This window comes from Synchytrium microbalum (genome assembly GCF_006535985.1).
Source record: "Synchytrium microbalum strain JEL517 chromosome Unknown SmJEL517_scf0013, whole genome shotgun sequence".
Taxonomy (NCBI): domain Eukaryota; kingdom Fungi; phylum Chytridiomycota; class Chytridiomycetes; order Synchytriales; family Synchytriaceae; genus Synchytrium; species Synchytrium microbalum.
Window position 1 is genome coordinate 219,792 of NW_022158362.1, and position 26,220 is coordinate 246,011.

Sequence of the window (26,220 nt, forward strand, 5' to 3'; positions counted from 1 at the left end):
TAGAATACTGAAAGGCAATGTAACCAAGCTTTGTCAAACTGTTTTCTTGTCGTTGAGCTCGTTATATTTCATTTGTTATATACATCGAGACAAGTAAAAGCATTCATATACACAAAAAAATGGTTGCATAGAAAAATGTTTGCACAGAATTGATTCCATAGTATGCCTGTGTCGCAAAACAAATTCCCAGAACGTTAGTGGAGAGCACTTCACTTTTTCAGCCTCGGTTTCGCGCTATTACCACCATACGCCCCAATCATTTTAGCTTGATTCGCAAGCGACGGCGTTGGTCTCGATGGACCAGTAGCAGGACCAGGCATACCAGGCCGTTGCTGCTGCTGTTGTTGACCAGCAACAGGCAAGCTGGATGGTGGTGTTGGTAGACCAGGTCCAGGAGTCATACGACCTGATCCAGGATTTGGCGTTGCTGAAGACGGTGTACCACCACCACTACTGCTCGAACCAGTAGGTGCGACTTTGGCTAAGGGTACATCGGCGACAAGATTGTTTTTCTCGATTGCGTAAAAGCCTTTGAGATGGGCTAGGTAGTAGTCTACCGCTGTTGCGTTTCCGATCGGATACCTTGTGTGAAATGCAAGATTTGGTAAGATCCTGGATGATTTTTTTTGCTGTTGAGTTTGCATACTTGAGAGTCATCCCATTGCCAGTGCTAGTTCCTTCAACATTACCAGCTCTGAATACAGCTTCATAGTCTGTTGGGCTGTTTTCATATATGTTCATGATGGTATACACTTTGCCTTAGTATATATGTGTGAATGTGAGTGAAGGTGCAGATGCGAGAGGGCTTCATGCAGATCGATAGTTTTTTCTTACCTTTTTCGGACTCACGTTCCCACCGCACAGTACGAACAAGCTTCTTGCCAGCATTCAGATGAAGCTTTTGTCCTGTTTAAAAGAAATAGACGAATAAGATTGGTTGGTGAGTCAAAACATTCTAATCCTTTTCACCAGTTTTGTTTCTCCCTCTGACTTACGTTTGCTCTTTTGTTTTGTATCGACACCAGCCAGCAATTCCATATCAGCCATTGTCTTCTTCTTCCTCCAATCTTCAATGTATGAGAATCGCGAGAACCTGTTATGGAAGGAGGATGTGAGGACTGACCAAAAACGATGAGTGTGATAGAAATAAACCTTGGGTGGAATTCATGCCGCTAATGAAACACAAAGGGTTAATCATACATTGATACATGACCACACAAACGGACAAACTCCTACATCTTCTTTGAACATTAATAATTTACTGCTCTCCTTCTTCTTCTTTGTCTCCTCCTCTTCGACTTCAGCCCAATTTCGCTTCCTTTTCGGCCTCACCAGAAACTTTTGTTCATTGAATGCGATCTGGTTTGCCAGCCTTACAACTTTGGTTGATGGATCCAAACAAAGTGGTGGTTCAGTGCGAGGCTGCGAGAAAAAAGTCAGTACTGAATGAATCTGTTGAGAGAGAAGGTTTTTTGTTCTGTATCTGATTCTTTACCAAGATGGCAGCTTCAACCCTCGTAGCGAAATCCATAGTCCAAGGTGTAGCCTCGCCATTCTCATTGGTAGATGGGTTTGTTGCACTTAATGAAGACATGGTACTCCAAAGAGTCTGCATTGTGGGCCGTAATTCTATGCTGAATATTTGTGGTGCGATTGGTTCTGGTGCTGGGGATGCTACTGGTGGTGCACCACCGTTAGCATCTAATGTGGTGGTAGTAGGGAATGTAGGAGTGATTGGAGTATGAGCCGCAACTGCTGGGGGAGCAGTTACAGGTCGAACTCCTAGTCGATGATCGTGGATACGAGCCACCACCATTCCTAGAAAGGACGGGTGAGAATGTTGGTGGTGGTGTTGGATGCGAAGTTGACTCAAGAAAGGGTACCATTGTGGAAGTTGTCAGCATATTTGAGGACATCGGGCGTCAACTGCTGTTTGTTTACAGCCTGGATGAAGGGCTGTTTGGGTAGAGAGTAGTTCAATGAGCAAAAAAAAGCAGATGATCAATTGCACAAGCATACATTCAATGGACCATTATACTGATATGTAGCATCCTAGAAGAAATAAAGCATATTGGCATTTAGGCCAGTTTAAACAATCACGTAGGCGATAGTTAAAAAGTAGGCCACACTTCGATAATTGACCAAACACCACCAAGACACTAGCTGAAGAGCTGAAGAACAAGTAGGAAGCGACATACCGAGTTCTGTATGTTGAAGTGAGTAGGATGTAGATGAATGGTCATTCCGGGGGCAGCAGTTGGGAATTTAGGTGGTTTTAAAGATATTCTCAATCTTGGAATGGGCGCAACAGCCCCACTAGTAGCATTGCTGGATGGAGGCGTTGGCTGATTGGAAGTGGGCGTAGGCGGCTCCATGGTGCTCATCCTTGCTTGCTCCAAGTGGTTCCACCTCCGGTCCCAGAGAGTGTGTGGGACCAGATTGAAAATAGTCCCATTATGAAAAGGCAAGGACCACGAGGACCCAACCAATAAGACGTGATTTAAGTGTATCAGTGCATTTATGAAATATAAATACACGTGTCGGCCCTGCCTCTTTTGCTAGTTTGATATCTTGAAAGCCTTCAAATTTGTCAACAACGCAGTCCACTAACAACGTCCCAATTCATATCAGGCTCGACTGTTTTCTTTGGTGATCCATACATTGTCGACACTGACACAATCTGGAATACTTTTACCGCCTTGTTAATATCACAGTTGAGGCATCAAGATGAGTGCACCACCAAGGTATTTGAGTATTTGGAGTTTTCTTTTGCATTCCTTATCCTATGAGTACGTACAAACTAAATTCTACTTTTTTTTAGGGGCCTGACTACCTTCATTGCTGATCTGCGGAACTGTACGTGAACTTACACGGCAACGCCAACATCAAATCTCACAGCATTCCACTTGCAACTTACAGGTCGAGCAAGAGAAGCTGAAGAAAAGAGAATAAACAAGGAATTGGCTAATATTCGCGCCAAATTCAAAGGTATCTCTTGGACAGTGACACGTAATCTAAATCGTTGACACCATCACAAACACCCTCACCATGTTAGATGGGAATATGAGCGGATACCAAAAGAAGAAATACGTCTGCAAACTGCTCTACATTTACATTCTGGGCTGGGATATAGATATAGGGCATATGGAAGCAATCAATCTACTGGCCTCTACGAAATACTCGGAAAAGCAAATTGTATACGGACATGTTTGTATATATTTCTTTTTGCCACGGAGTCTAACTGTTCATTTCATAGGGATACTTGGCAGTCACGCTTCTCCTGACTGAAAACAGTGATTTGCTGCGTATGGTCGTCAACTCTATTCGAAAAGATCTAGAAGATCTGAATGAAATATTCAATTGTTTGGCATTACATGCTATTGCCAACATTGGTGGTCGTGAAATGGCAGAGTCTTTGACGAATGATGTTGTCAAGTTACTTGTTTCCAGGTTTGTGTGAATGTTTTGATATCGTGCGCAAAAAAACGAGTAGCTGACCAGATCCGTATTCTAGCACTTCGAGTAACTTTGTCAAGAAGAAGGCCGCTCTGTGTTTATTGAGATTGTTTAGAAAGCATCAAGAAATCATGCCTACTACAGATTGGGCTTCTCGAGTCATTGGAGCTATGGACGATCATGATATGGTATATAACTCAAAAAAAGCCACTTCGACCACACAAACTATCAGCACGAAGCGATCTGAATTCAATTTCTACCTACAGGGTGTCGCTTTATCAGTGACTACATTGGTATTGGCATTGGCGCAACAATACCCAGAAGCATATTCTGCATGTGTTCCTAAAGCAATCAATCGACTGCATAGAGTGAGTTCTTGCAGTGTTTCTTCTATTATCAAATAAGTCATTAACTCAACACTGAATTAGGTCATTGTGGATGGTGAATGTGGCATGGAGTATATTTATTACAAGGTCCCAGTTCCATGGCTTCAAGTAAAGTTGCTTCGTCTGCTCCAATACTTTCCACCAACAGGTTGAATTACCAGTCCTTTATTTTTTTCCAAAGAATACTAATGCGTCTCAAAACTCCACATCAGAGGATCGAACTCTTAGATCAAAATTAGTCGCCATCTTATCAAACATAATCAACAACACCCAAGAAATACCCAAAAACGTACAACACAACAATGCTACAAACGCCATCCTTTTTGAAGCTATATCATTAGCCATTCACATCGACCCCGAATCAGATCTCGTCACGCAATCAGCTGTGCAACTAGGTCGTTTCATCTCCTCCAAAGAAACCAATATTCGATATCTAGGGCTGGAAACCATGGCCCATCTAGCTGGATTTGCCGATTCTTTGGATGCCATTAAGAAACATCAGGATACCGTTATTCAGTCATTAAAGGATAAAGATATCAGTGTGAGACGACGAGCACTGGATTTGTTGTATAGTATGTGTGATCATACCAACTCGAGAGTAGTTGTGTCGGAGTTGTTATTGTATCTCTCTATTGCTGACTATGCTATAAGGGAAGAAATGGTGTTGAAGATTGCTATCTTGACTGAAAAGTTTGCCACAGAGTGAGTGATTGCTACTTTCCTTGTGCAGATTTTTTTTGTTGATGTCTACACTGACGTTTTCGGCACTAAAATATTCAAACGCTTCTTATTAATAGCTACTCGTGGTATGTAGACATCATCTTGCAACTAATCACAATTGCCGGAGACCATGTCAGTGATGACATCTGGTATCGTGTCGTGCAAATAGTAACAAATGTAGAAGAGCTACAAGAGTATGCTGCCAAGACAGTACTGAATACTCTAAAGTCACCAACATGCCATGAAAACGCTCTCAAAGTCGGAGGATATATACTGGGCGAGTTTGGTCATTTGATTGCAAACCAACCAGGTTGTTCGCCTCCCGAACAATTCGCTGCTCTACACTCCAAATTTGGTGTGTGCCCAGTAGCAACCAGAGCCCTACTATTGACCACATATCTTAAATTCGTAAATCTTTTCCCCGAAATCAAGAATGATGTTGGTCGAGTCTTCCAACAATATCGATTCGTAATTGATGTAGAACTACAACAACGGGCTTGTGAATATCTTGCTATAGCTTCGCTGCCAACCGATGAGCTGCTTGTCACTGTATGTGAAGAGATGCCACCCTTCCCTGAACGAGAATCAGCACTATTATCTCGTTTACAAAAGACGATGGGAGATACGGAAGACAAACGAACTTGGGCTATCGGTGGTAGAGATGCCAACAAGACTATGCAGCTTGTGAGGCGAGTTGAAAAGAGACGGCTATCGACTACTCAACAGAATGGTGCTGGTGCTCCTGGTGCAATCCCGAATAGTAATGGTCATGGTGGTAGTACCGAGTCGGATTTAATTGGCCTGTCTCTTGTTGCTGGAGGTGCTGGTGGTTATAATAACGGCAGTCTCTCGACGGCTATTGGACCGTCGAGACAGGTGTTGGATGAAATGTTTAACAAGTTGGTGGTTGGTGCATCGGGGATCTTGTATGAGGATTCAGTTCTCCAGGTATGTATGGGTTGAAGCTGAACGTCTTGATACCATTGGGTTTGTATAGAAGTCTTGTTTTTTTTCGCTCACATCGTGAAAAATTCTGGTATCTAGATTGGGTTGAAATCAGAGTACCACAACCAACTTGGTCGTATTGCCTTGTTCTTTGGAAACAAGTCAACCAGTCCCATAGCCAATTTAGTGACTGACATTGCAGTCTCGAATGAAGTCAAGATCTCCCTGATTCAACCAATAGCTAGTATCATACCACCTGCATCTCAATTCAATCAGGTTTGTATACCATTCTTCTTCGCCTTTCTGTGCTTGATGAATTGACGCCACATCGGTTCTTCTAGATGTACAACATCGAATGTCTGAAAGCAATAACATCAACACCAGAACTCCACGTATCATATAGCACATCAGCAGGCCCAAACCGTCTCGCACTATCTTTACCGATCGTCCTATCGAAATTCCTATCACCAGTCGACATGTCAAACACAGATTTCTTTGGACGATGGAAACAAATCGGTGGGCCACCACAAGAAGCGCAAGTGATATTTAAAACCCAAAAGCCGATAGATCTAGTAGCTGTGAAAAATGTCTTGTCTGGAATCAAGGTTGTGAATCTGGATGGTATTGATCCGAATCCAAAGAACATGGTGGGAGCCTTAATTTATAATTGTACAGAGTTGGGTAAAGTTGGGACATTGTTAAGGTTGGAGCCTAATTTGGAACAGCAGGTACGGAAAGAGCAAAAAAAAAGCTATGTCACAAAGAATGATTCAATGATCAAAACACAACAATGATTTATGATAATGTATTAATGCAACGTTTATATGATAGATGTTCCGACTGACTATACGAAGCACCAATGAAACCGTCACCACCAGTATACGAGACTTTTTGCAACAAATAATCATGAGAATATAAAAAACCATCAGCTTTTAGCTGGATAACTCCTAGCACCAAAGATCTTGGAACCAACTCGTACATTGGTAGAACCAGCTTTAGTTGCATTCTCGAAATCATCCGACATTCCCATACTCAATTCAAGTGTTGATAGTCTATCTTTCAGTGATTCCAGTATCTTGTCTCGGCAGGATTGTAAAGTCTATATTTTGTCATAATTATGTGTTCGAGCAGAATAGAATAAGAGGGAAATAGTAAAGAATTGCATTGGGATGTGAGATGATCATATTCTTTTGTCCCCGTAAATGTGCTGATGAGTAAGGCCGCTTACCACAAAATCAGGATTTGGATCCTTGTCTCCATTCTCTGGCGCTCCGATTGTCATAAGTCCAGCTAGTTTCAGTTTCGGGCATTTGTCCAGGATGTGAGTTGCCACGTCCAACACTTCGGCGGGTTCTATACCACCTTTGGCTAGTATTGATAATCATGAGTTGAAAGTCAGACTATCGTGAGAGGGTCCTTTTTTCGCATCGCGAAAAACAATTACATTCTTCACCACTGGTATTCACTTGCATAAATACTTGTAACGGTGTCGTCCTTGCGTCGAGCACCTTGTTCATTGCATCTGCCTTTTTGATCCCGTCTACCGAAAAAATAAAAAAATAAAATGTTACATATTCTGTGCAAACAAATCCAATGACAGTGCTGGATTGATGTCAACGCACCAATAGTTTCTAACATGTATAAGTTAGGTATAGCTGCCAGGATCTTGGACTTGTTTGATTGCAAATGTCCTGTGTTTGCAACCGTTAGTTAGCGTGCTGCTTGTCGAAGTAGTTGTGTGTAGGTAGTGCATTACCAATGAAGTGCCATTGAATGTCTCGTGGAAGCTAAAAGAAACCGAAGTCGGTCGGTCACTATTTGCAACAGAACGATCATGTTCTTACGATGGCAGCCTTTTCTTGCAGCTCATTGACCTAGATTCATCGAAACATGAATTCATAAGCTTATATGTTCAGAATATCGAAGCCTTGCAACCTGTTGATCACGTACGTACTAGCAAAAAAATTTATGTCAACACTATGCTATAACTTACAAAAGCTCAAATCATACTCCACCCTTACATTTTCACCAAAATGACGATGCCCAGCATCATAAGCAGCCATGAGATCCGATAATGGTTTTGTTTTGCTCACAGCTACAAGCCTAGGCTATAACATCATAAAGAGCGTTAAAACTCTAACATGACTTTTGATGTCGTTGATGACTACCTGGGTTTCTCGTCCAGCTTTCAAACAAGCAGCATCAATACGAGTCTTGATTTCCTTTATATTGTCTGATATCTCTGCGAGACGAGCTTCATCGACCACAATGTCCTCAAGCTTGATTATTGGTTTCGCTGATTCCATTTTGCGAGATTTGGACACGAGGAAGCGAGTTGATATATGTTGATTTGCACGATACAGGGCTTGAGATGAGATCCTATGAGATGTTAGGCTTCTAGTACACGACGAAACAAACATTCAGCAAGCTCCGTGACGTCTTTCGTGAATTGAGGATTGTGATCGCCGCGACGCGTCATAGTGGCAAGCAGCTCTCTTGACTTTGAGAACTTGAATACATTTTGAGAGCTTTTGCCGTTTCTTTTATCACAACACGTCAAAGGTCATCGAAAAGAATGCTATATACTCATATTATTAGATGAATTGCAGCACACACGTCAGCAGTGCGTGAGCTAGATAGATCGCCAGAACTGGTACATGTATGTAACCAAACTCTGTATGAACCTCTTCAAATTTCAGCGTAACCGCTTCCAAAGCGCTGTGGTGGCAAAGAACTAAAGAACTCAAGGCTCCTAATCGAACCTAGCAATCCATTCAGTTCTGACGCGACATGTAAGCCAAAAAGAGCATCCTACGCCTTGAAAATCTAATTCAGATCGTATTCGTCGTGATTCCAAAGAAGCGATCGCTGATTGCATAGGTAGGAAACGGTTAACTGGTAAAATGTGCTTGGCAGCAGGAGATATGATTTGGATGAGAGGGAAAAGTCTATTGATTTGAGGTCTGATTTAACCGAAGCTTTCAAATACTGCTGTAATTTTAGTTTTTTGGTTCTTTTGTTTGGAAGTGCCTTCACTTGTTACTATTGCTCTTGCTGTTCATGCTCTGTCTTTTCGGCCCCAACGCAACATCCACCTCCACACGCCTCTGTACGATACTTTTGATTTCTTTTTCTTGCCACACTATGCAATTCAGTGGTATGTTAGCATTTTTGACGAGAGATGAAACGGTTTGCTTGCGAAATTACATACTTCTGATACTTCATCGTTTCTCACCACTACAGCAGCCTCAACAAAACCCATATCAGGCAAATCTCGAATTGAGGAGTTAATCTTGACCAGTAAGTTGTCTCAAGATGAGTACAAATGATAGCTATTGTCGTTCAGGTTGTCGCGAACCGGTGGCGCAGCTGACGAGCACAATTTTTGCGTTGGGCTTTTTAAATTTCTATGATATTGGTTTTGCCATATTAAATTAATGATGCATATGCAAAGTGTTAAGAAATAACAATATATAAACAATATCAAAAGGGTGCAGCCTTTCATGATGGCAATTTACTCGGGGCTGGCATATTCGACACAGTTAAGGTAGGTACCCCTTCCATTCCAGGTCGTTTAGGTTTAAAGTCAATAACTTTGATACCAGGTCCTGCACCTGTACCAGCTCCAGCTCCACCTCCTGCTGAACTACTGCTATTAGCCGTCTCAACATTCACAGTATCATCCTGAGCAAGTCGTAACTCTAGAGATTTGACCTGTTTATCAAAAGCCAATGCTAAACCCTGAGCTTCTCTATGCCGATCTTCCAGAAGACTCAATCCAAAAGCAACTTTACGTTTCCTTTCTTCGAGTCCGCCACGAGTTGATTCTAGCTTTTCTCGAGTCAGCCTATCAATCATCTTGTTGACATCTTTAGCGGCTGATTGAGCTAGACCTAGATTTGCGACACGGGAATTTAATGAGCTCTCGATAGATGTAAATTTCGTGGTGGCCTCTGTGTGGAGTGGTGTCAAGTCATTCGTCACGGCATTAGATAATGAATCCGTCTTTTTACGTAGAGCTGTGACGATACGACGGAATTCTCGTACTGATGAGACGGATATGACACTACGTTGTCTCGACGGTTTCGTATCACTTTCAGGCGGCGATGCCATGGGTAGATCTGGAGCAGCTATAGGTAGTGCTGAAGGCCTGGCTGGAAGAGCTGGCGGTTTAGGTCGAGGTGGTATCGGTATAGTTGGTTCATCCTTTTCAGGTACATACTCGCCAGCATATATTACAGCTGGATTTATTTCATCTAGTGATCGTGTCCTTCTGAGTGGTCGTCGAGCTGACCGATGCGGGCGAAGTGCTTGGATTTGATGCAACACTTCCTCAGACATGGTCAGTTTGGTAGCTGAATCAGCCAGGGCGTGCTGTAGACGCTTTACAGGTGATGGACCTCGATGATGGTGGTGCTTGACGTTACTATTACTGTTACTGGAATTACTGGGTTGGCTGTTGCTACTGTTGTTTTCACCAAGTCCACCGTCTGCTAAGGCATTATCACCGATTTCTGTACCGGAATTATTTCCCGCCAACAGTTTTGCAGTATTTGATCGTACATTCTTGACTGCATTTCTGGCATTTCTAACTACTCCTACAGCCATCTTTGCTGGAGCTCGTAGTGCAGCGGCTCCTTTCGATGAGAAGGACGGATTTTCTTCTCCATCAGATATAGGATCAGTGACGACAGATATACCGGTTTGAGTAGTGAGACTGCTAGACGTGTCACCGCGATTCACGGCATGTTTGTGATGCTGACCAGCCGAGTAAGATGAAGCGGTGGTTGCCATGGTAGACATGGTTTCAGTTCGACGAGGGTCTTTGCTACTATTATTATCCCATCGTTTTGCAACAGGTGTATCTGCTGTCCCTTGTGTGGTGGATTCACTAGCTGCCATACTAGTAGACGAGTTGGGCGAATCTGTAACAGCACTAGTGAGAATCGCCGAAGCAACTAGACCACCAGGGGTCTGTGGTCGTTCAGCTGGATGCTGTCGATCTCGTTCTTCACGCTCCTTTTGCTTTTCTTTCTTGCGTACTTTCTCGATTTTGCGAGAAGATTTCGAAGGTATACCGGTGTAAACATACTGTACGATTTGATTGATATCATTGTCCCATTCATTGTTACCAGCAGCTGCTAGAATATCTTTACCGCCATCTTGGAGAGACAGGTTACGTCTATGAGAGGGTTTCTGGGGCCTGTTTAAACCAGTGGGTAAACCTGTTATATCTTCTAGCTTGTGGAGAACATCGACCACAGGAGCCACAAACGCCGGTGGCTGCACTGCAGCTTTAGCAGCAGCCAGAGTATCTATACGATGTCGAGTAGCTTCGTCTAGCAATCCAGACAACGGCAATCCATGTTGTCTCTGAAATGCTTCCAATTGATTTCGAAATGCCATGGGTTCTAGATATGGATCTCGAGTATTGACTCCAGCTCCTGTATTCAATTTATATCTCAGACGAGCCATTGCGCCCAAAACAGCCGAGAGTAGAGCTGGATCACACCATCGGCCTTCTTCAACATAATATTCGTCGACTTGACCCATTTCATGGTGGAATTGTTGAAGAGCTCGTATTGTCATGTCACACACAAGTCCGTCTAGCCACCTCTCGTCTTTCAGCATACCGAGAAAGAAGAGGGCTCGTTGCACTGTTCTTGCTAGGGTAATAACAGCAGCGTTTATAGGTGTAGCTGACGGATCAATCGAATAAAGCTGAAAGAACCTAGAAGATGAGAGAATCAGCGAGTCAGAGGCCATTTCGATCATTGTTTGAAAACAGCTCTCCATACTTGTCAGCAATAACTTGTGTCGGGGGTCTACAGGTGAGAATAGTTCGTTCCCCACAACTAAAGCGACGGAGATTCACGTTTACATATAAATTCTCCACATTAGCTTCAAAGTCACCATCTGGTAGTGCAACACATTGTACAGCCGCTGATCCAAACGTTTCAACAGATCCACATACAGCAATACCCAGCGGTGTCCGCTTCATGACAATACCATATTGCAATCCATCCCTTTCATATTCACTAAAGATCCGTTGAACTACGCCCAAATCACCAGCTGTCGGTCCAAACTGCAGAATTGCTACTTTTACAGTTTGTGATGGATCTCCAGTATAGCATAGGAAGGTCTTTGCGATATGGTCACGGGAAGTAAGCCAATCGAGCTGTACGTAGAGGGTATACTGAGCTAAAGATGCTCTCGGTTCGATGAGGGAGACCTGGTTTTTGAAATTATTGGATAGGTTCGCTGCACTAGCCCGTTCTGCGGATAACAGCCTCTTCCCGGCATTCGATGGACTCGTTTGCATATGCGATATAATAAATTAGTCACCAGTATGCTGTTGGGTTGTGTTTTCATGAGAGACCACCAGTGTAAATGAAGCAAGCTGAAACACGTCACAGCAACCTGAAACAGTTTTTAGTCACGTCGAAGCTGCTCGCATCTCGCGTCTGTTCTTTCTCCAAATCGCATTTGACGGTGCTCAGTTGAATTCGATCAGTGGTGGAAGTGTAAGTTCGCGTCTAACTCTGAAGTCGATCTCTTCTTTTGTTTCGAAGGTCAAGGAGATCTGGCAAACTCATACTACCATCATGAGTACATCTTATTTATTTATTGTGTTCAGATGCTCTAGACTGGCTTTCATGCGCCGAATGCGGTCGTGAGAAATCGTCACCACCGCGACCTCACATCTACCAGCAATGATAACGCAATTGAGCTCCATCGTTACGAATCCGATTCAAAGTGCCAAAAGAGACCGCGTTTGAAGTGTTAAAGGAAGTTTGATGTTGGCATCGCCTGATGGGCGAGCAGACTAGAATTGTGGGCGATAGGGAAGGTCTATCCTACGAAGTATCTATGGTAATTTTGACGCCAACTCGGGCTCCAAAAGTTGAATCAGTACCTTCTCTGGGTGTTTGGACGTACGTCAGCTTCTCCTGCTGTTTGAGTGACTTGGCTGAAAAATACTTGAGTTTACGCAGCATTCAATTGCAGGTCGAAGAACAACGTTCGAGGTAGGAGGAGGAGGTGAAAGTGTTCAGCGTTTCTTTAAGTAAAACATTGAGTTTCTGCCTAGTCTGTATTGCCTATGTTATCAAGAAAGAGACGCAGACTTTCCCAATTCTTGGCGGTCGCAAGGCTTCTCACTTGGCTGACAATATCAAGGCCTTAGAGCTCGTCTCGAAATTGACTGATGCTCAAATCCACGAGATGGAAGCTGCGTCTGAATTTGATATTGGAGTAAGTGTCGTGACCGTGCTCAAATCAGCTGGAATCAATGCCTGTACTTACGGCTTACTCAATATCTCGTCTCCCATCTTTCTAGTTCCCTCATGATTTTGTTGGAGCTGGCAAGTTAGAAGACAATCCCTGGCTGAAACTGGGTGGAATAGTTGCCCAACCAGAAGGTGTCATTCCTCAAAACTAGGATTACCGCCTGTGACGTTCCCCAGGTCTGCGAGTGCTATAAATTGTATACAGCTTGTAAAAGTCAATACAAATAGATTATAGCACAAACAAGCTCTGCACGTAGTCCTAATAGATCGCTCGCAGTAGAAAGAGCTTATTTGGCTCCAAGAAAAGAAGGAGTCGGTAGTCAAGCAAGAGATGTCTGAGTCTAGAGATCTTCGGAACGATCTGTGTTTTGTCTTGAGACACCTCCGAGAGTATCGTTGATGTGTCGTTTCTGAGGTTATATCCCTGATGTCATCACATTAAGTGAATATACCAAGCCAGTAACTCCTAATGTCACGTATTGTGATTCTCAAGTGGGCTAGTAATCTTATTGTTTTTGCAATTTTCAGCGACTGCACCAAAAGATGGTTCAAATACAAGTCAAACAAGCCGAGGACGGTAAGAATCCTTTACATTCCACCTACAATGTATAACTTGCTCTTGATCTTTCAACTTACTTGGGTCATTCTAGCATTATTTCTATTTGAAACAACAGCGAAAACTCCAATCTCTGAACTACTTGAAGAGATAGTTAAGCTATGTAATCGACGCCTTCAACTGCTATCTGTCATCCAAGGTAATTCTGCTTGCCCGTAGTTACTACTGTTGGCCCAATTGAAAGAACATCAACATCTGAATTTTATACATGTAGAACTGAAGAGAGTCATTCACACCGGACCAATGCAGATAATTCCATCTGACAATGCGGATGAGGATGATGAAGATGAGGAAGGACAAGAACCTAAATTGTCACCGCCAGAAGAAAAGGATCGTGGTATGCTCATTTCGAATACAGGCATTTTGTTGGATCTGCTGATTGTTCGCTCTGTACTTTAGAGTTGCTCGAAAAAGTCGCTGCAAATTCAGAAGCTGTGGTATCCAAGGTATTGTCGTTGCGGGATCTCTCCCTAAATTGTCAAGAGATCGTTGACAAAACTTTCGAAACCTAGGACTTGATACCAAAAGGACATGTTTTGACACTAGAGAAACTGAACGAGGCCTTTTCGGATGTAACGGAAGTGTGTATGGGTGTGTTTCCATCTGGATTGCCGGCTTGGGAGCCCCTACGGATGGTGTTGGAAGGGAATATTTCAGACCTTAATTTGAATGTATGCTCGAAGCGTAGTATCCACCTTTTTTGTTGCAAATCTTTACCTCGTTGTACTATTAGGGCAAACTGGTCGCATCAGACACATCACTCTGGTGGGCTAGTAAAGAACTGCAAGTGGATAAGAAGCTTTCAGATTATGTGGGTGTGAATGAAAAGACAAAGATTGTGGCCAAGTTGCAAAAGGTTGGTGCAAAAAAGCCCTACGATCAAAATCCTGCATAGACTCAAAATCTCTCTGCAATATTAGAAAGGCAGCAGTGCTCCGGTCAAGGAAGCTCCGTTGGATGAAATGGGACAGAGAAATCTCATGGCTTACTATTACCGCAAGCAAGAAGAACACAAGAAACTAATGGAGAATGAAGATGACGAGTACCTATCTTCTACATGGGCAGACTCGAAATCGTTGAAATCTGCATTTAATGGGATGGCGTCGATCTCACTCGGGCCTCGTAAATAAGCGTGTTTGAATATTTATAAAATGTATACATTATTCAATATGACTTGTATCTGAAATTCTTCAGACCCGTGTTTTGATTGTTGTTTTCAATGCACCACACCACTAGAAGTTTCAGCGATGGGAGGATATATAATAGCATCCCCGAATGAGATCAAGCAATTACAAGAAGCAGAGGCACGCAACTCACGTATTGCTCGACTCAAGCAGGTGCGCGGTGCTCAAGATCAAAATGTCTAGCATAATGAGTTTAACTTTTTGTTGTTTTTGAAATTTAGGTTAGAGAGCAGGAGAGGATACTAGCCGTAGGAAGGAGATCTAACTATAGAACTATTGCGGATGAAGCGTGGCATGATGTTGCTGAAGTATTACAGGTGAGAGATCTTGTTATCAAGAAATTCAATCATTTTATCTTTTATGGAAACGATTTTTTTGGCATTCACTAGGAGTCATGGTCGTCAAAGAGGATACATGATTTACATGAATTGGAAGCTCTCAAGTCGAAATTGATGCTGCAGCTTGGGTTTTCTCATCGTCAAGCTGAACAAGTTTCTGCTCAACAAGTTAGTGTTATTTTGCAGTAACCTGACTGTTTTGCCAATACTGCAAATTTATTTACGTATATTAATTCGATTGTATACAGATAATTATGCGACAAGAACTCATTGATATGACGCTGAAACGACAGACTGAGGAAGCAGAAAGAGGAAATTATGCCTTGACAATGGTAATTTGTGGTCAAATTGAAGCTTTTTTGGCCTAAATTATGAACAGAACTGACGCAAATCGAAAACATAACAGGTGGAATTAGAGCGTCAGAAACTCCTCGAACCAATCCACCAACAACAGCAACTCCGTACATCAATCTACACCCACGAACGTCAACGAGCTTCCAAAATGGCTGAAAAGCATCGATATAAACTCCTACATAGTGCTATTGACGTTGACCTTACTGCTCACGAGCGACCTCATCACACACGACCGTCTACACAAGCATCGAAAACGGCATATGATGATACAATGTACCATCGAGATTATGTTGTTACGAAGGTGGATAATACTAGTTTTGCAGGTGATGCGAGGTATAGAGTGAATGCTATGGAAGCAGCTCCGAGAGCTTCTGCTATTGCTCAAGAGATGTGGGAAAGGCATGCTGAGAGGAGGGCACAGTATGCTGGTGTTGCTAAGGAGAGATATGTGGATGCTATGCATGATGTTCAGATGGAAAAGGTGAGACAAGTGACCTGTAGAACATCGGCAAGTAAAGGTTTCTTGGCTAAACCTACTCATTTTTTGTCCGAAAATAGCAAAAGCAACGCATGTATGGTTTGCTCGAAGAATTGCAAAAGGACTACATACGTGAGAAGCAGTTACAGCCTAGAAAAGAAACGGTGGATTCTAGAGTCCGTCTTGAGAATATTGAAAAGACTTTTGAGAAGAATTTTGGGATATATTTGGGGTGAATGACCTTTGGTCTTATGTGTTATGTAGCATTTTCTTGTACTTGTAATAAACAGCAACTCACACATACCAAAAAAAAGCGATGGTACGACCCAACCAAAAGTCCGATTGACGCATTCAAAATTTGAGAGAAGCACAGCAAGAAATGTGGAGGGAGACACAGTTGAATGGACGTCACTTACGTGCATAGAGCTAAACTTGTTACTATGATGCGTTGATTGATGGCGATGTGCTGTTGTAATTCATAATTATTCTGTTGGTTTTGGTCGAAACTCAACGACCAGTTGTGTGTATACCCTTTACGACTTCCCTACCATCTTTCCTCCCATCACTGCAATGCTGGAGAAGATCTAAACCGCATTCTTTACGTGCCCAATGACATAATGGCAAGCAAACAGAACAGATCAAATGCTGTTCTCCTCAGCGTGTTGGACACACTAGGAGTTAGGACGCGCCTTGGTGGTGCCGCACTCTGAAACGCCAGCGTTGACTTGCTCACATTTGACAGCTGATGCCATCATTTTGACAGCTAAAGACATGACCCATTTCTACATTTCTTACAACCAAACAAATTGCATTGCTCAGCTCAGCAATTAAAAGTACCACTTCAGGACTACACCACTCTCATTGGGCCTACAAGGAACCTTAGAAGAACATTCGCTACATGAAGAACACGAAATGGGCTGTCACAATGTTGACAGTTCTGCTGTGGGCAGCTGGAATCTTTGCTGCTGGAAGTGCTCGCTCCTCCAAATATGGCACTTCGATCCATACTGGCAAGGTACCATCCCTCTCGTCAACGTTCAACTTGAAATTTCCATCATGCCTGACGACATTTCAAATGCTTACATCCGTTTTGATGATTGTAGACGCTCCAGGAACTCGTAGATAATGGCTTACGGATTGCCATGATAGTTGGTTCTTCTGGCAAAAAATACTCGCCGGCCTATGAAGTCTCTGCTATCGCAATGTCAACCACCTTCTTCCCAGTTACTGAGGCTGAAGGAATTATTTCTACATTTGGTAATGATGGTTTTGGACGAGCTACAGATGACTTGTATGTGGCTTTCGTTGGAGACCCACACTTGAGACTCTTCCAACTTGCCAAATGTGTTGGTGGTGAATCTGAACGAATCTTGAAAATTGGGTCGACTGTTGAATATCAACCATCGTCTGGAGCACCATTTCACATTGGGAGTTCTTTGACAAAGGTAAGTATTTATTCTGTTGTCTTGGTTGCGTCTTTTGGCATATGAAAGCACAATTGACACCTGTCAAAATTATAGAGCTGGCAGAAGTTTAACTTTGTACAAAATACTGCTCTGGACAATGTACGTGACTCATTCAAGCACGGATATATAATATGTGTTGAAGCGTCATCCATTTCTTATCAGAGTTGGAAATATGAATTGGCTCAAGCATACCGAGGCAATGACTGGATTACTATTTATAAACCAAAGTATTCAACAATCAACATTGCTACTTCTGCTCCCTCTGGTAACGAAAATGCCAAGCCTCTCTACAGCAAAATTTGTAACATGAAACCTTACTCACAAAATCGTTTAGCTCCTGTAACAGGAGGTTTCTTTGGCACACTATTTGGTGGTTATTCTCAACCGTCTGCTCCTCCAGCTACTGATTATGGCTTCTATGAACCATCAGCTCCTACCGCTTCATATGAACCATCTGCCGTACAAGACTCTTGGTCTTGGTGGTCTTCGCCTGTCAAACCCAAAATCAAGTATGAGCAGGCAAGCGAAAATAATTCTAGTATTGATTCTATTATGTTGACTAGCAAATGGTAATCCCAAACACTCTTCCAACAATCCTAGACTCTGAAGAAGCTTTACGATGATGGGCTCTATGGATCTCTAGTATTCGCACCGACAGATGAAGCAGCTGCTTGGATGCCAGGAGAACCATTTACCTTAACTGCATTTGCAGTTCCCAAAGACTATTATACTGTCAAGCGGGTCCTTGACAAGATTGACGGTATCTCCGGTCTTGTCCCTGGCATTCGCTTTATTACCATCAAGGGTGATACACAGGGAAGACTGTTTGAGCTCAAGAAATATGGTGGTGACTGGGTTATTGACCGTGTAGAAGACAAGGGGATGGAAGGGGCACCATTCGAGCTAGAAGGTCGTCTTAAACAGGGTGATTTGAAGCACGCTTACTTTGCGTATAATGAGTTCAAGTTTGTGCCTTGGTATACTGCCGAAAAAGTAAGCTCCCGTTTGGTTAATATTCACAAACGTGACGAAGAGTAAATGGCGAGTAACTCGTTTGCAATATAGGGATATGTCAAAACAGCAGTCTTTGGAACCAAAACGGTTCCTGTATCATTTGTGCAAGGAATTTATTATGATTCGGTAATAGATCTCTTTTCTATGCCCGTTGGATCGTGGTCATAGGCATCATGACGTTGGTTTTTATCTTACAAGGATATACACTAGTTGCCTTTGTACTCAATAGAAGTCTTATATTCGATGCAAACCCACTCTGATCTTTGTACTCTGAGACTGTTGATGCCAGTTTCGTCGAATACTTTTTCATGGCAGAGTGCGAGTTGAATTTCCTTACGAAGAACAAATCACTTATGCATGACAAGACGTGCTGAAAGCGTTCACACTTGACTGGCCAACGGTAGAAATTACCATTCAATGAACGTAAAAAATCCTCAAACAAGGTTTGCTTAATCTCAAATTGTGTTTCGTACATTCAGATGATGAGGTAAATAGTACTTTTTATATCGTTCCAGAAATAACAGCCATAAAATTACTCATAGCCAACACAAAGTTTTTCCTTCGATCCATTTCCAGCACGATTCGTTCCACGGCTTCGTTCTTGATTGCTTTAGCCGCCTTCTTCTCACAGGCATAGCACTTGATTCCATCGAAACTTTCTGCCTTGCGTTCGTCGAGTGGTGTCTTGGAAAATGTGTGGCCGCATGGGACTAGGATCATGGGGTGCTCGAAACGTTCGAGGGTTAAGGGACACATGCATGCAGTCTATGTTGGAGAGAGGAGAGATGTGTTACAAGATTGTATTGCAACGGAGCCAAAAAATGACAGAGGGGTTGAGCCGATGCGAATTGTATACCTCGAGTGCCTCTTCCATCATCAAGAACTCTTCTAAGCGCGCTCGAAGATCACGTTCGACCGTTTTCAGCTAATTTGGTTGAGTGTAATGGGTTAAACGAATAACAGGACCGTAATAACCAACAGATGTATCAACCTTTTCTGATCGTATATCCACCGTATGCTTGGATAGAGTGGCAATCTTCGCCTTCATGGTGGCAACCAAGTCTTCCTTGTCTGTTACATTTGTAGATGAAAAAGTAAAAGTTAGCAAAACGGCAACAAATCAAACGTTCCGAACGCAAAAGGTGCAAACTTTTCAAGCCACTAACCCATCAAAGCTTGTTTATAAGTCTTAACATCAGCCTGCAAAAGCGCTTCTCTAGCAGCCCATCTCTTTTCCATCTCGGCCAACATTTCAGGATCAATTCCCACAGACCCATTCGTATCATGCACAATCTTGACTTGTTCAGCAGCCAACTCAAGTTGATGCTGCTGTTGTTCGGCTGCACTTGTAGCTTGTTTGTCGTGCAACTGTTTTTCTCGTTCTTCTTCGGCTTGACGGTGTTGTTGTTCGAGTACGGATTGTTGTTCGAGTGATTTGGCGAGCTTGATACGTTCCTCGGCCAGTTTTCGTTCGTAGTCGTCTTTTTGGTCTCGTTGCTGGGTAAATAAGACAGGGTTCGATCACAGAAACACCGGTCAGCGTCAACAAAAAAAGAATACAGAAAGCGACCATTGCTAACCTTTAAGCCCATTTCAAATATCTCTCCTTCCTTTTCTCGAATGGTGTCCTCCAAGCTCTTGATTCGTCCAAGCAGTTCTGTTCTTGTGCCTTGCAAAACCTTGACTTCGTCTTGAGTAAAGTGATTCTGTCTCTACAGCCAAATGATTTGATATTTGTATCAGAGACGGAATAGGGTAAAAGCAAAGCGAATCTTTCGATGCATACTATGGATAATTGAGCAGCTTGTCTCGCTTCTTGAAGTTCCACATTCATCTTTGCAATGACCTTTTGTTGATCTTCGTATCGACTTGAAAATGTTTGTATTTGCTCAGAAAGCTCTCGATTCTTGTTGGTTAGGGTTCTAGAAGAAATGTGTAAAGTTAGACGGAAGCCTGACACACAAAACAACTTCATCGCGGGATGGTCAATATTTTGACAAATATGCATACGTGACTTTTCCTTGCAGCAATTTATTCTCTTCACCCTTTGCAGTCTCTGCTTGTTTAGCTCTAGCAACGACATCTTGTGCTTGAGACACTTCCTGAGCCAATTCTCGGTACTTTTTTTCAGCAGATAGAGCAGCGACTCTCATTTCATCCAACTCGAATTCTAGAGATCCTAGCTTGTGATTCCACGTAGTACTTTCACGTTCCATTGCAGCTATTTGTTGCGTCTGATGTTCCCTTGCCAACACAAGTTCCTCGTTGGACCTATTCGGGCAAAAGGATACACCTGAGAGACCCAGCAGAGGACGCTGAAATCCATTGGCCAACACCATACTTTTTCAGATCTTGTTGAGCAGCGACCATATCTTGCAACAGGGTCTGCAAATCAGCAGTAGACTGAATAGCACGCGTCCGTCTCTCAATCTCAGTAGAGAGCGATGCAGCTAAAGCCGACACATTTTTATCCACGACAGTTATAGACTGCAATCGCTTCTGGTACTGGGATATCTTATCATCACGTTCTCGTATCGACGCTAAAAATGAGATGAATGTTTGATTCATGGTGATGAAGTGACGCAAATGCCACAATAAGTTGGATCAAATTGGGTGAGGATACCTTTGGTAGTATTGAATTCCTGCTTTATGACATCCATTTGGCTCTTGAGACGCTCGATCTCGACATCTTTGTCTAATCAGATAAACGCGTTAATATATTTGTAGCAGCGTTTGAAGAAGCTTCAAAGATGATACATGCCATGGCACGTTGAGTTTAACTTCGAAATGATATCCTGGAGCACGGCGACGACCGGCAATCCCTCTATTCGCCGTTCTCCCATAATCTTCGATCGCAGCGAGTCAGAACAACAGACAAACCAAAAAGATGGACGACACCGACTCAGATATCGATGTGCCTCTACCAAAGTTCACGTCTTCGGCCGGCTCGAATAATAACAGATCGAGAAACTTGACCGGAGCGTCCCGAGGGCAGAGTGGTGCTATGAATGCTAGTCCTGAAGCTATCAAATTGTGGAGGTCACTAACTGTTCCTGAACCAACTGGTAATATATAATATTCCCTGATTTTTCACCGGTCTCCTTTTCTGTTTCATTGCTTGTTCTTTGGTTATTCCACCTGATTTTGCATCAAATTCTCATGTACATTTCTACCATGTTTAGATACCCACACCATTCAGGCATCATTTGTAAGACATGCTACACAGACATTGGTATGTAATCGCTACTTGTTTATCGCTCTACTTTATATCCTATTTCTTAACGCGATTTCCGCATATCATACGTTATAGGCAAGGAGCTCGTTCAGTATGTTGATGAATGTCAAGCTGATAAACAAGCGGTCAGCCTGACGTTGAGTCAAATACCTTTCACTTCTCATATAGATATGGACACGTTTGCTGCATATCAAGCCACTGCATACAGGTCAGACCTTAACTTTGATTTGTCCCTGACCACCAAAACTTTGTCTTCTTACTCGGCCAACATACACATGTCAATAGTGTGCGAGACAGACTCATTGAACGATGGAATCGAACACAACAGCATTTCACTTCAAAGGATCCCAAACGTATTTATGTAAGTACGCAAAAAAAGAACCTTGAAGCACAGAATACTGACACGTCAGAAACCTTACCACCTTCCTTAATAGTACTTGTCATTGGAATTCTTACTCGGTCGAACATTTGATTCAGCAATCCTGAATCTAAACATGAAGGACAACTATTCTGGTGCTTTGAAAGATCTTGGATTTCGTGTAGAAGACCTTATCGCTGAAGAAGTTGATGCTGCACTTGGAAATGGTGGTTTGGGACGACTTGCGGCTTGTTATATGGGTATGATAAGCTTGAAAGATTGATGTTGGCCCTGTCTGCCATCTTCGATTTGTGTGCAGTGCAGAACATTGTTTTTACAAGATTGTCCTTGATTCGTAGATTCGCTGGCTACTTTGGACTTACCTGTTAGTCATTCTCCTGTACTGCCTTCTTGTTTTTCCTCATGCTCACATCGTCGTCACTGATAGGCATGGGGTTATGGTATCAGATATACATATGGTATTTTCCAACAACGAATCATTGATGGCTATCAAGTCGAGGTAACCATTCAGTACCTCTCATACTCTCTTTTCTTGTCCAACTACGACCGTCCACTGACGTCTGATAAACTTTTGTTTAAAATAGTTTCCTGATTATTGGCTGAATTTCGGAAACCCTTGGGAGGTCGAACGATTGGATGTTTCATATGACGTCCGTTTCCGTGGATATGTCAACAAACTTCAAGCATCTGATGGTTCTGCACGATACTCTTGGGAGGTGCGTTATAAAATCTGAGTCCTTTTGTTCGCCCTCGACTCACGCACACTTACTGACAGGGCGGTGAAAAAGTAATTGCTGTTGCATACGACTATCCCATACCAGGATTTGGCACCAACAACACGATCAATATCCGATTGTGGAGTGCCAAACCAACTCGTGAATTCGATTTTGCAAGTTTCAATGACGGAAACTATGACAAGTCTGTCGAAGAGCAAAAGGCTGCTGAGAACATTACCTCTGTGTTGGTATGTAGCGCAATTGGACCATTCTAACAGGCTATTTCTTTTTGCTCTGAGTATCCACACACCAACGATTCTTCCCCGCTAGTATCCAAACGACAACCACATGGTTGGAAAAATCCTACGTCTAAAACAGCAATATTTTTTCGTCTGCGCAACGCTCCAAGACATTATCCGTCGATTCAAAAAATCGCATCGTCCATGGTCTCAATTCTCGGATCAAGTATCCATTCAATTGAATGATACCCATCCTACTCTCAGTATTGTTGAATTGCAACGTATCTTGATTGATGAAGAGGGTTTGACATGGGATGAAGCTTGGGGTATTGTGACAAAGACTTTCTCGTTTACAAATCATACGGTTTTGCCTGAAGCTTTGGAGAAGTGGGCCGTGCCTCTTTTACAGGACTTGTTGCCGAGACACTTGTTGATTATTTATGATATCAATTTGGTAACGATGAGATCAATTGCTTGATATCAATGGAGCATTGTTTTCGCTCACTTATTTTATCATGGATTTTTTTAGTACTTCTTGCAAAGTGTTGAAAAGGTCTTCCCTGGTGATCGTGATCGTTTACGCCGAATGTCCATTATTGAAGAGGTATGGTTTGTTCCGTCTACTTTACATTTATTCGCTCTTTGCTCCTTTTTTTGACATCCTTGTTTCTTTAGGGACATCCTCAACATGTCCGCATGGCGTTCTTGGCTGTTGTTGGATCGCACACCGTGAATGGTGTCGCAGGTAAGCTGGGTCTTCCAATCGTATCTTGCTCGCCGCTCCTTTTTTGCGCCCATTTCTGATTTCAGAAAACTTTCTTGTGCTAAAATCAAATATAATATCTCTTAGCCTTACATTCAGAACTCATCAAGACCATGGTAAGTTTCGTCTGCAGTCGTTAAAATCATTGCAAGCGGAAAACTAAGTCAAACCCGATATTCTTATCAGATCTTCTCAGACTTTGTTGAATTCTTTGGCAACCCACGATTCACCAATGTCACAAACGGTATCACTCCTCGAAGGTACGTACATACTAGAAATGTTTGTGCTTATTTGTGTTCAGATACAGCACGGTTGGGTTTGAACACGAAAATCGTTCGCATAGATGGCTTCACCAAGCAAACCCTAAACTCAGTACCTTGATCACAAACAAGTTGGGTGGTTTACACTGGCTCAAGGTATGGTTGTCTTCGACACTTCGTGTTGCACGAACTGCTTTCTTTTTTGTTCGCCATCCCATATTTTTCAACTCTTGTAGCATCTCGATGAACTAAGCGCTTTGAAGAAATATTGTGATGATCCAGCATTTCAAAAGGAGTGGATGGATATCAAGCGATTCAACAAGGTGATTACAAACGAGCATTTCCGTTTTTTGGTTGCTCAATCCAACAAGTATATTTTAATTTTGTTGACATAGATGCGATTGGCCAAAACCATCAAACAAACGTGTGGTGTGGACGTATCCGCAGATGCTCTGTTTGACATCCAGGTAAAAAAGAGCCGTCCGGAAAACAGAACAACGTTTTGTTGAGATCATGACTTGTTGCAACGTCATCCTCGTGCTAACTTCCGTTTTCTGTTAGTGCAAACGTTTACACGAATACAAGCGTCAATTTATGAACATCCTGTCAATTATTTTCAGATACCAGCGATTGAAAGCCATGACCAAGAGTGAAATCAAGAATGAAGTACCACGAGTACATATATTTGCTGGAAAGAGTGCACCTGGATACTATATTGCCAAGCTGGTTATTAAGTATGTGTTGTGAAATGAGTGAGATATGGTTTCAATGATCATTTACGATTTACGATATTTTTAGGCTGATCAACAGTGTTGGTGATGTTGTGAACAAGGATACTGATACTAGAGACTACCTCAAGGTACTTCCGATTCCGGTGTTGGTCGTTTTTTACCTTTTGGCTGATTTACAAATTTCTTTTTCGTTCCTTAGGTTGTCTTTATTCCCAACTACAACGTCAGTATCGCCGAAATCATGATTCCTGCCTCAGATATCTCGCAACACATCTCAACTGCTGGAACTGAAGCATCTGGAACATCCAACATGAAATTCGTGTTGAATGGAGGCTTGATTTTGGGTACTGTTGATGGGGCCAATATTGAAATAGGAGAGGAAGTTGGACCTGATAATATCTGGTTGTTTGGTGTTTTGGCTCATGAAGTGGATGATATTCGACATGCACAGACGTGAGTGCATTCATTCTTGCATTCATACGGTTTTTTGCGTTGGTTCCAAGCTTGAGTTGATCTTTGGCCTTGTAGGTATCAATTGGTAGAAATGGATCCATCATTAAAGAGTGTAATCCAGAGTATACAACATGGTGACTTTGGAGATTCAGTCATTTTCGAGCCTTTGTTGGGTGAGTGTTAGAGGGGTCAGAAATCTTCATGGTTGACAGATATAGATCATACTCAATGCGGATTTTTTGTCCTTAGCTACCCTAACTACTGGTCATGATTTTTACTTGATCAGCAAGGACTTTGAATCATGTATGTGCAGCTGTACTTTAGAATTTGCCACTTTTTTGTTTTGTTTGCTCGACCTGAAGCTAAATTCTTCTCAAAAGACTTGGATGCTCAAAAGAAAGTGGATCTAGCTTTCAAGGATCGAACTACATGGGCGAGGAAATCAATCAATGCAGCTGCTGCTATGGTAAGAAACATGTCTGTGGTGGTTGGAAAAACAAAAAAAGGAAAGGTCTGCCAGCGTTAATCCTCTGATTGCTTCCAGGGCAAATTCTCGGCGGATCGAAGTATCCAAGAATATGCTACACGTATTTGGCATGCTGGTCCCGTCACTGTCCCAGAATGATCCCTCTTGTGTGTAGAAAAAATGCGATCAACAACGAAAAAACTCTTTTTACAAAACTCAAAATGATCCAACAAAACATAACAAGAAACACCCCCAAGTCTCATTTTAAAAAGTGTCTTCTTGTTATTAGAAAGCATTGCCTGATCTGAAAAGGGAAAAATACAAAACATCTCTAGAAAACATATTTGGTGTGATTATTGACATCGTTTATGGCTTACGTTTATACCTTTTTGGATTGGTCTATTTTGGATATGTGTGCTTCTAGAATATTGTGGTTGACGATTTGTCCTTGTGTAGTAGGTACGCTGGCTACTCAGCCTTATCCCGGCCATTCTCAGTCATACTGCTATCCGTTTTCTTTTGCAAAAAGCCCATATTGTCGTCACTGATAGGCATGGGTTCATGGTATCAGGTATGCTTACAGTATTGTACAAGAACGAATCATGATGGGTATCCGCTCGAAATGGCTACACCACCACCGAATTATTAAGAATCCCGGTTGGTTCGTTCCATCGCAATATAGTGCGTCTTTTCTGACAGACCCAGCTTATCGAACCCACGGTAGTTTGAAGA

General features: G+C 42.5%; 9 protein-coding genes across 9 annotated transcripts; 5 read left to right on the plus strand and 4 right to left on the minus strand.

The window, feature by feature from the left end:
* Positions 1–209: 209 nt before the first annotated feature.
* SmJEL517_g02851 (uncharacterized protein) lies at positions 210–2,384 on the minus strand (the record flags this gene model as incomplete). Its single annotated transcript, XM_031168779.1, has 10 exons — positions 210–582; positions 647–758; positions 835–906; positions 996–1,093; positions 1,153–1,172; positions 1,237–1,422; positions 1,496–1,818; positions 1,884–1,956; positions 2,020–2,052; positions 2,199–2,384. 10 exons carry the CDS (start codon positions 2,382–2,384, stop codon positions 210–212), a joined length of 1,476 nt encoding a protein of 491 aa, XP_031025305.1.
* Positions 2,385–2,727: 343 nt separating this feature from the next.
* On the plus strand, positions 2,728–6,301 carry SmJEL517_g02852 (uncharacterized protein; the record flags this gene model as incomplete). The annotated part of the gene is made up of 12 exons (XM_031168780.1): positions 2,728–2,744; positions 2,822–2,856; positions 2,920–2,988; positions 3,056–3,195; positions 3,257–3,450; positions 3,515–3,644; positions 3,723–3,824; positions 3,885–3,950; positions 4,024–4,544; positions 4,640–5,510; positions 5,607–5,783; positions 5,849–6,301. 12 exons carry the CDS (start codon positions 2,728–2,730, stop codon positions 6,299–6,301), a joined length of 2,775 nt encoding a protein of 924 aa, XP_031025302.1.
* Positions 6,302–6,432: 131 nt separating this feature from the next.
* On the minus strand, positions 6,433–7,813 carry SmJEL517_g02853 (alanine racemase; the record flags this gene model as incomplete). Its single annotated transcript, XM_031168781.1, has 9 exons — positions 6,433–6,606; positions 6,736–6,875; positions 6,952–7,047; positions 7,130–7,198; positions 7,264–7,294; positions 7,352–7,381; positions 7,443–7,460; positions 7,529–7,615; positions 7,676–7,813. 9 exons carry the CDS (start codon positions 7,811–7,813, stop codon positions 6,433–6,435), a joined length of 783 nt encoding a protein of 260 aa, XP_031025303.1.
* A 1,195-nt stretch (positions 7,814–9,008) lies between these two features.
* SmJEL517_g02854 (uncharacterized protein) lies at positions 9,009–11,829 on the minus strand (the record flags this gene model as incomplete). Its single annotated transcript, XM_031168782.1, has 2 exons — positions 9,009–11,238; positions 11,306–11,829. 2 exons carry the CDS (start codon positions 11,827–11,829, stop codon positions 9,009–9,011), a joined length of 2,754 nt encoding a protein of 917 aa, XP_031025308.1.
* A 1,510-nt stretch (positions 11,830–13,339) lies between these two features.
* SmJEL517_g02855 (uncharacterized protein) lies at positions 13,340–14,542 on the plus strand (the record flags this gene model as incomplete). Its single annotated transcript, XM_031168783.1, has 7 exons — positions 13,340–13,373; positions 13,447–13,551; positions 13,627–13,749; positions 13,812–13,858; positions 13,925–14,083; positions 14,146–14,268; positions 14,333–14,542. 7 exons carry the CDS (start codon positions 13,340–13,342, stop codon positions 14,540–14,542), a joined length of 801 nt encoding a protein of 266 aa, XP_031025309.1.
* Positions 14,543–14,659: 117 nt separating this feature from the next.
* Positions 14,660–16,002, plus strand: SmJEL517_g02856 (uncharacterized protein; the record flags this gene model as incomplete). The annotated part of the gene is made up of 6 exons (XM_031168784.1): positions 14,660–14,749; positions 14,818–14,913; positions 14,986–15,102; positions 15,183–15,266; positions 15,341–15,769; positions 15,847–16,002. 6 exons carry the CDS (start codon positions 14,660–14,662, stop codon positions 16,000–16,002), a joined length of 972 nt encoding a protein of 323 aa, XP_031025306.1.
* A 689-nt stretch (positions 16,003–16,691) lies between these two features.
* Positions 16,692–18,414, plus strand: SmJEL517_g02857 (uncharacterized protein; the record flags this gene model as incomplete). The annotated part of the gene is made up of 7 exons (XM_031168785.1): positions 16,692–16,781; positions 16,870–17,211; positions 17,287–17,331; positions 17,395–17,497; positions 17,567–17,691; positions 17,833–18,225; positions 18,298–18,414. The coding sequence occupies 7 exons, from the start codon at positions 16,692–16,694 to the stop codon at positions 18,412–18,414; spliced, it is 1,215 nt and encodes a 404-aa protein (XP_031025307.1).
* A 333-nt stretch (positions 18,415–18,747) lies between these two features.
* SmJEL517_g02858 (uncharacterized protein) lies at positions 18,748–20,906 on the minus strand (the record flags this gene model as incomplete). The annotated part of the gene is made up of 9 exons (XM_031168786.1): positions 18,748–19,011; positions 19,103–19,171; positions 19,238–19,317; positions 19,413–19,743; positions 19,827–19,958; positions 20,033–20,168; positions 20,257–20,517; positions 20,588–20,786; positions 20,870–20,906. 9 exons carry the CDS (start codon positions 20,904–20,906, stop codon positions 18,748–18,750), a joined length of 1,509 nt encoding a protein of 502 aa, XP_031025310.1.
* Positions 20,907–21,133: 227 nt separating this feature from the next.
* Positions 21,134–25,647, plus strand: GPH1 (glycogen phosphorylase; the record flags this gene model as incomplete). Its single annotated transcript, XM_031168787.1, has 25 exons — positions 21,134–21,311; positions 21,429–21,478; positions 21,557–21,572; positions 21,650–21,689; positions 21,767–21,842; positions 21,916–22,099; positions 22,199–22,224; positions 22,288–22,359; positions 22,445–22,576; positions 22,636–22,824; positions 22,907–23,269; positions 23,345–23,419; positions 23,491–23,560; positions 23,666–23,694; positions 23,765–23,838; positions 23,922–23,994; positions 24,075–24,161; positions 24,234–24,305; positions 24,400–24,572; positions 24,637–24,697; positions 24,769–25,022; positions 25,098–25,195; positions 25,272–25,325; positions 25,403–25,488; positions 25,567–25,647. The coding sequence occupies 25 exons, from the start codon at positions 21,134–21,136 to the stop codon at positions 25,645–25,647; spliced, it is 2,613 nt and encodes an 870-aa protein (XP_031025311.1).
* Between the last annotated feature and the right edge of the window lie 573 nt (positions 25,648–26,220).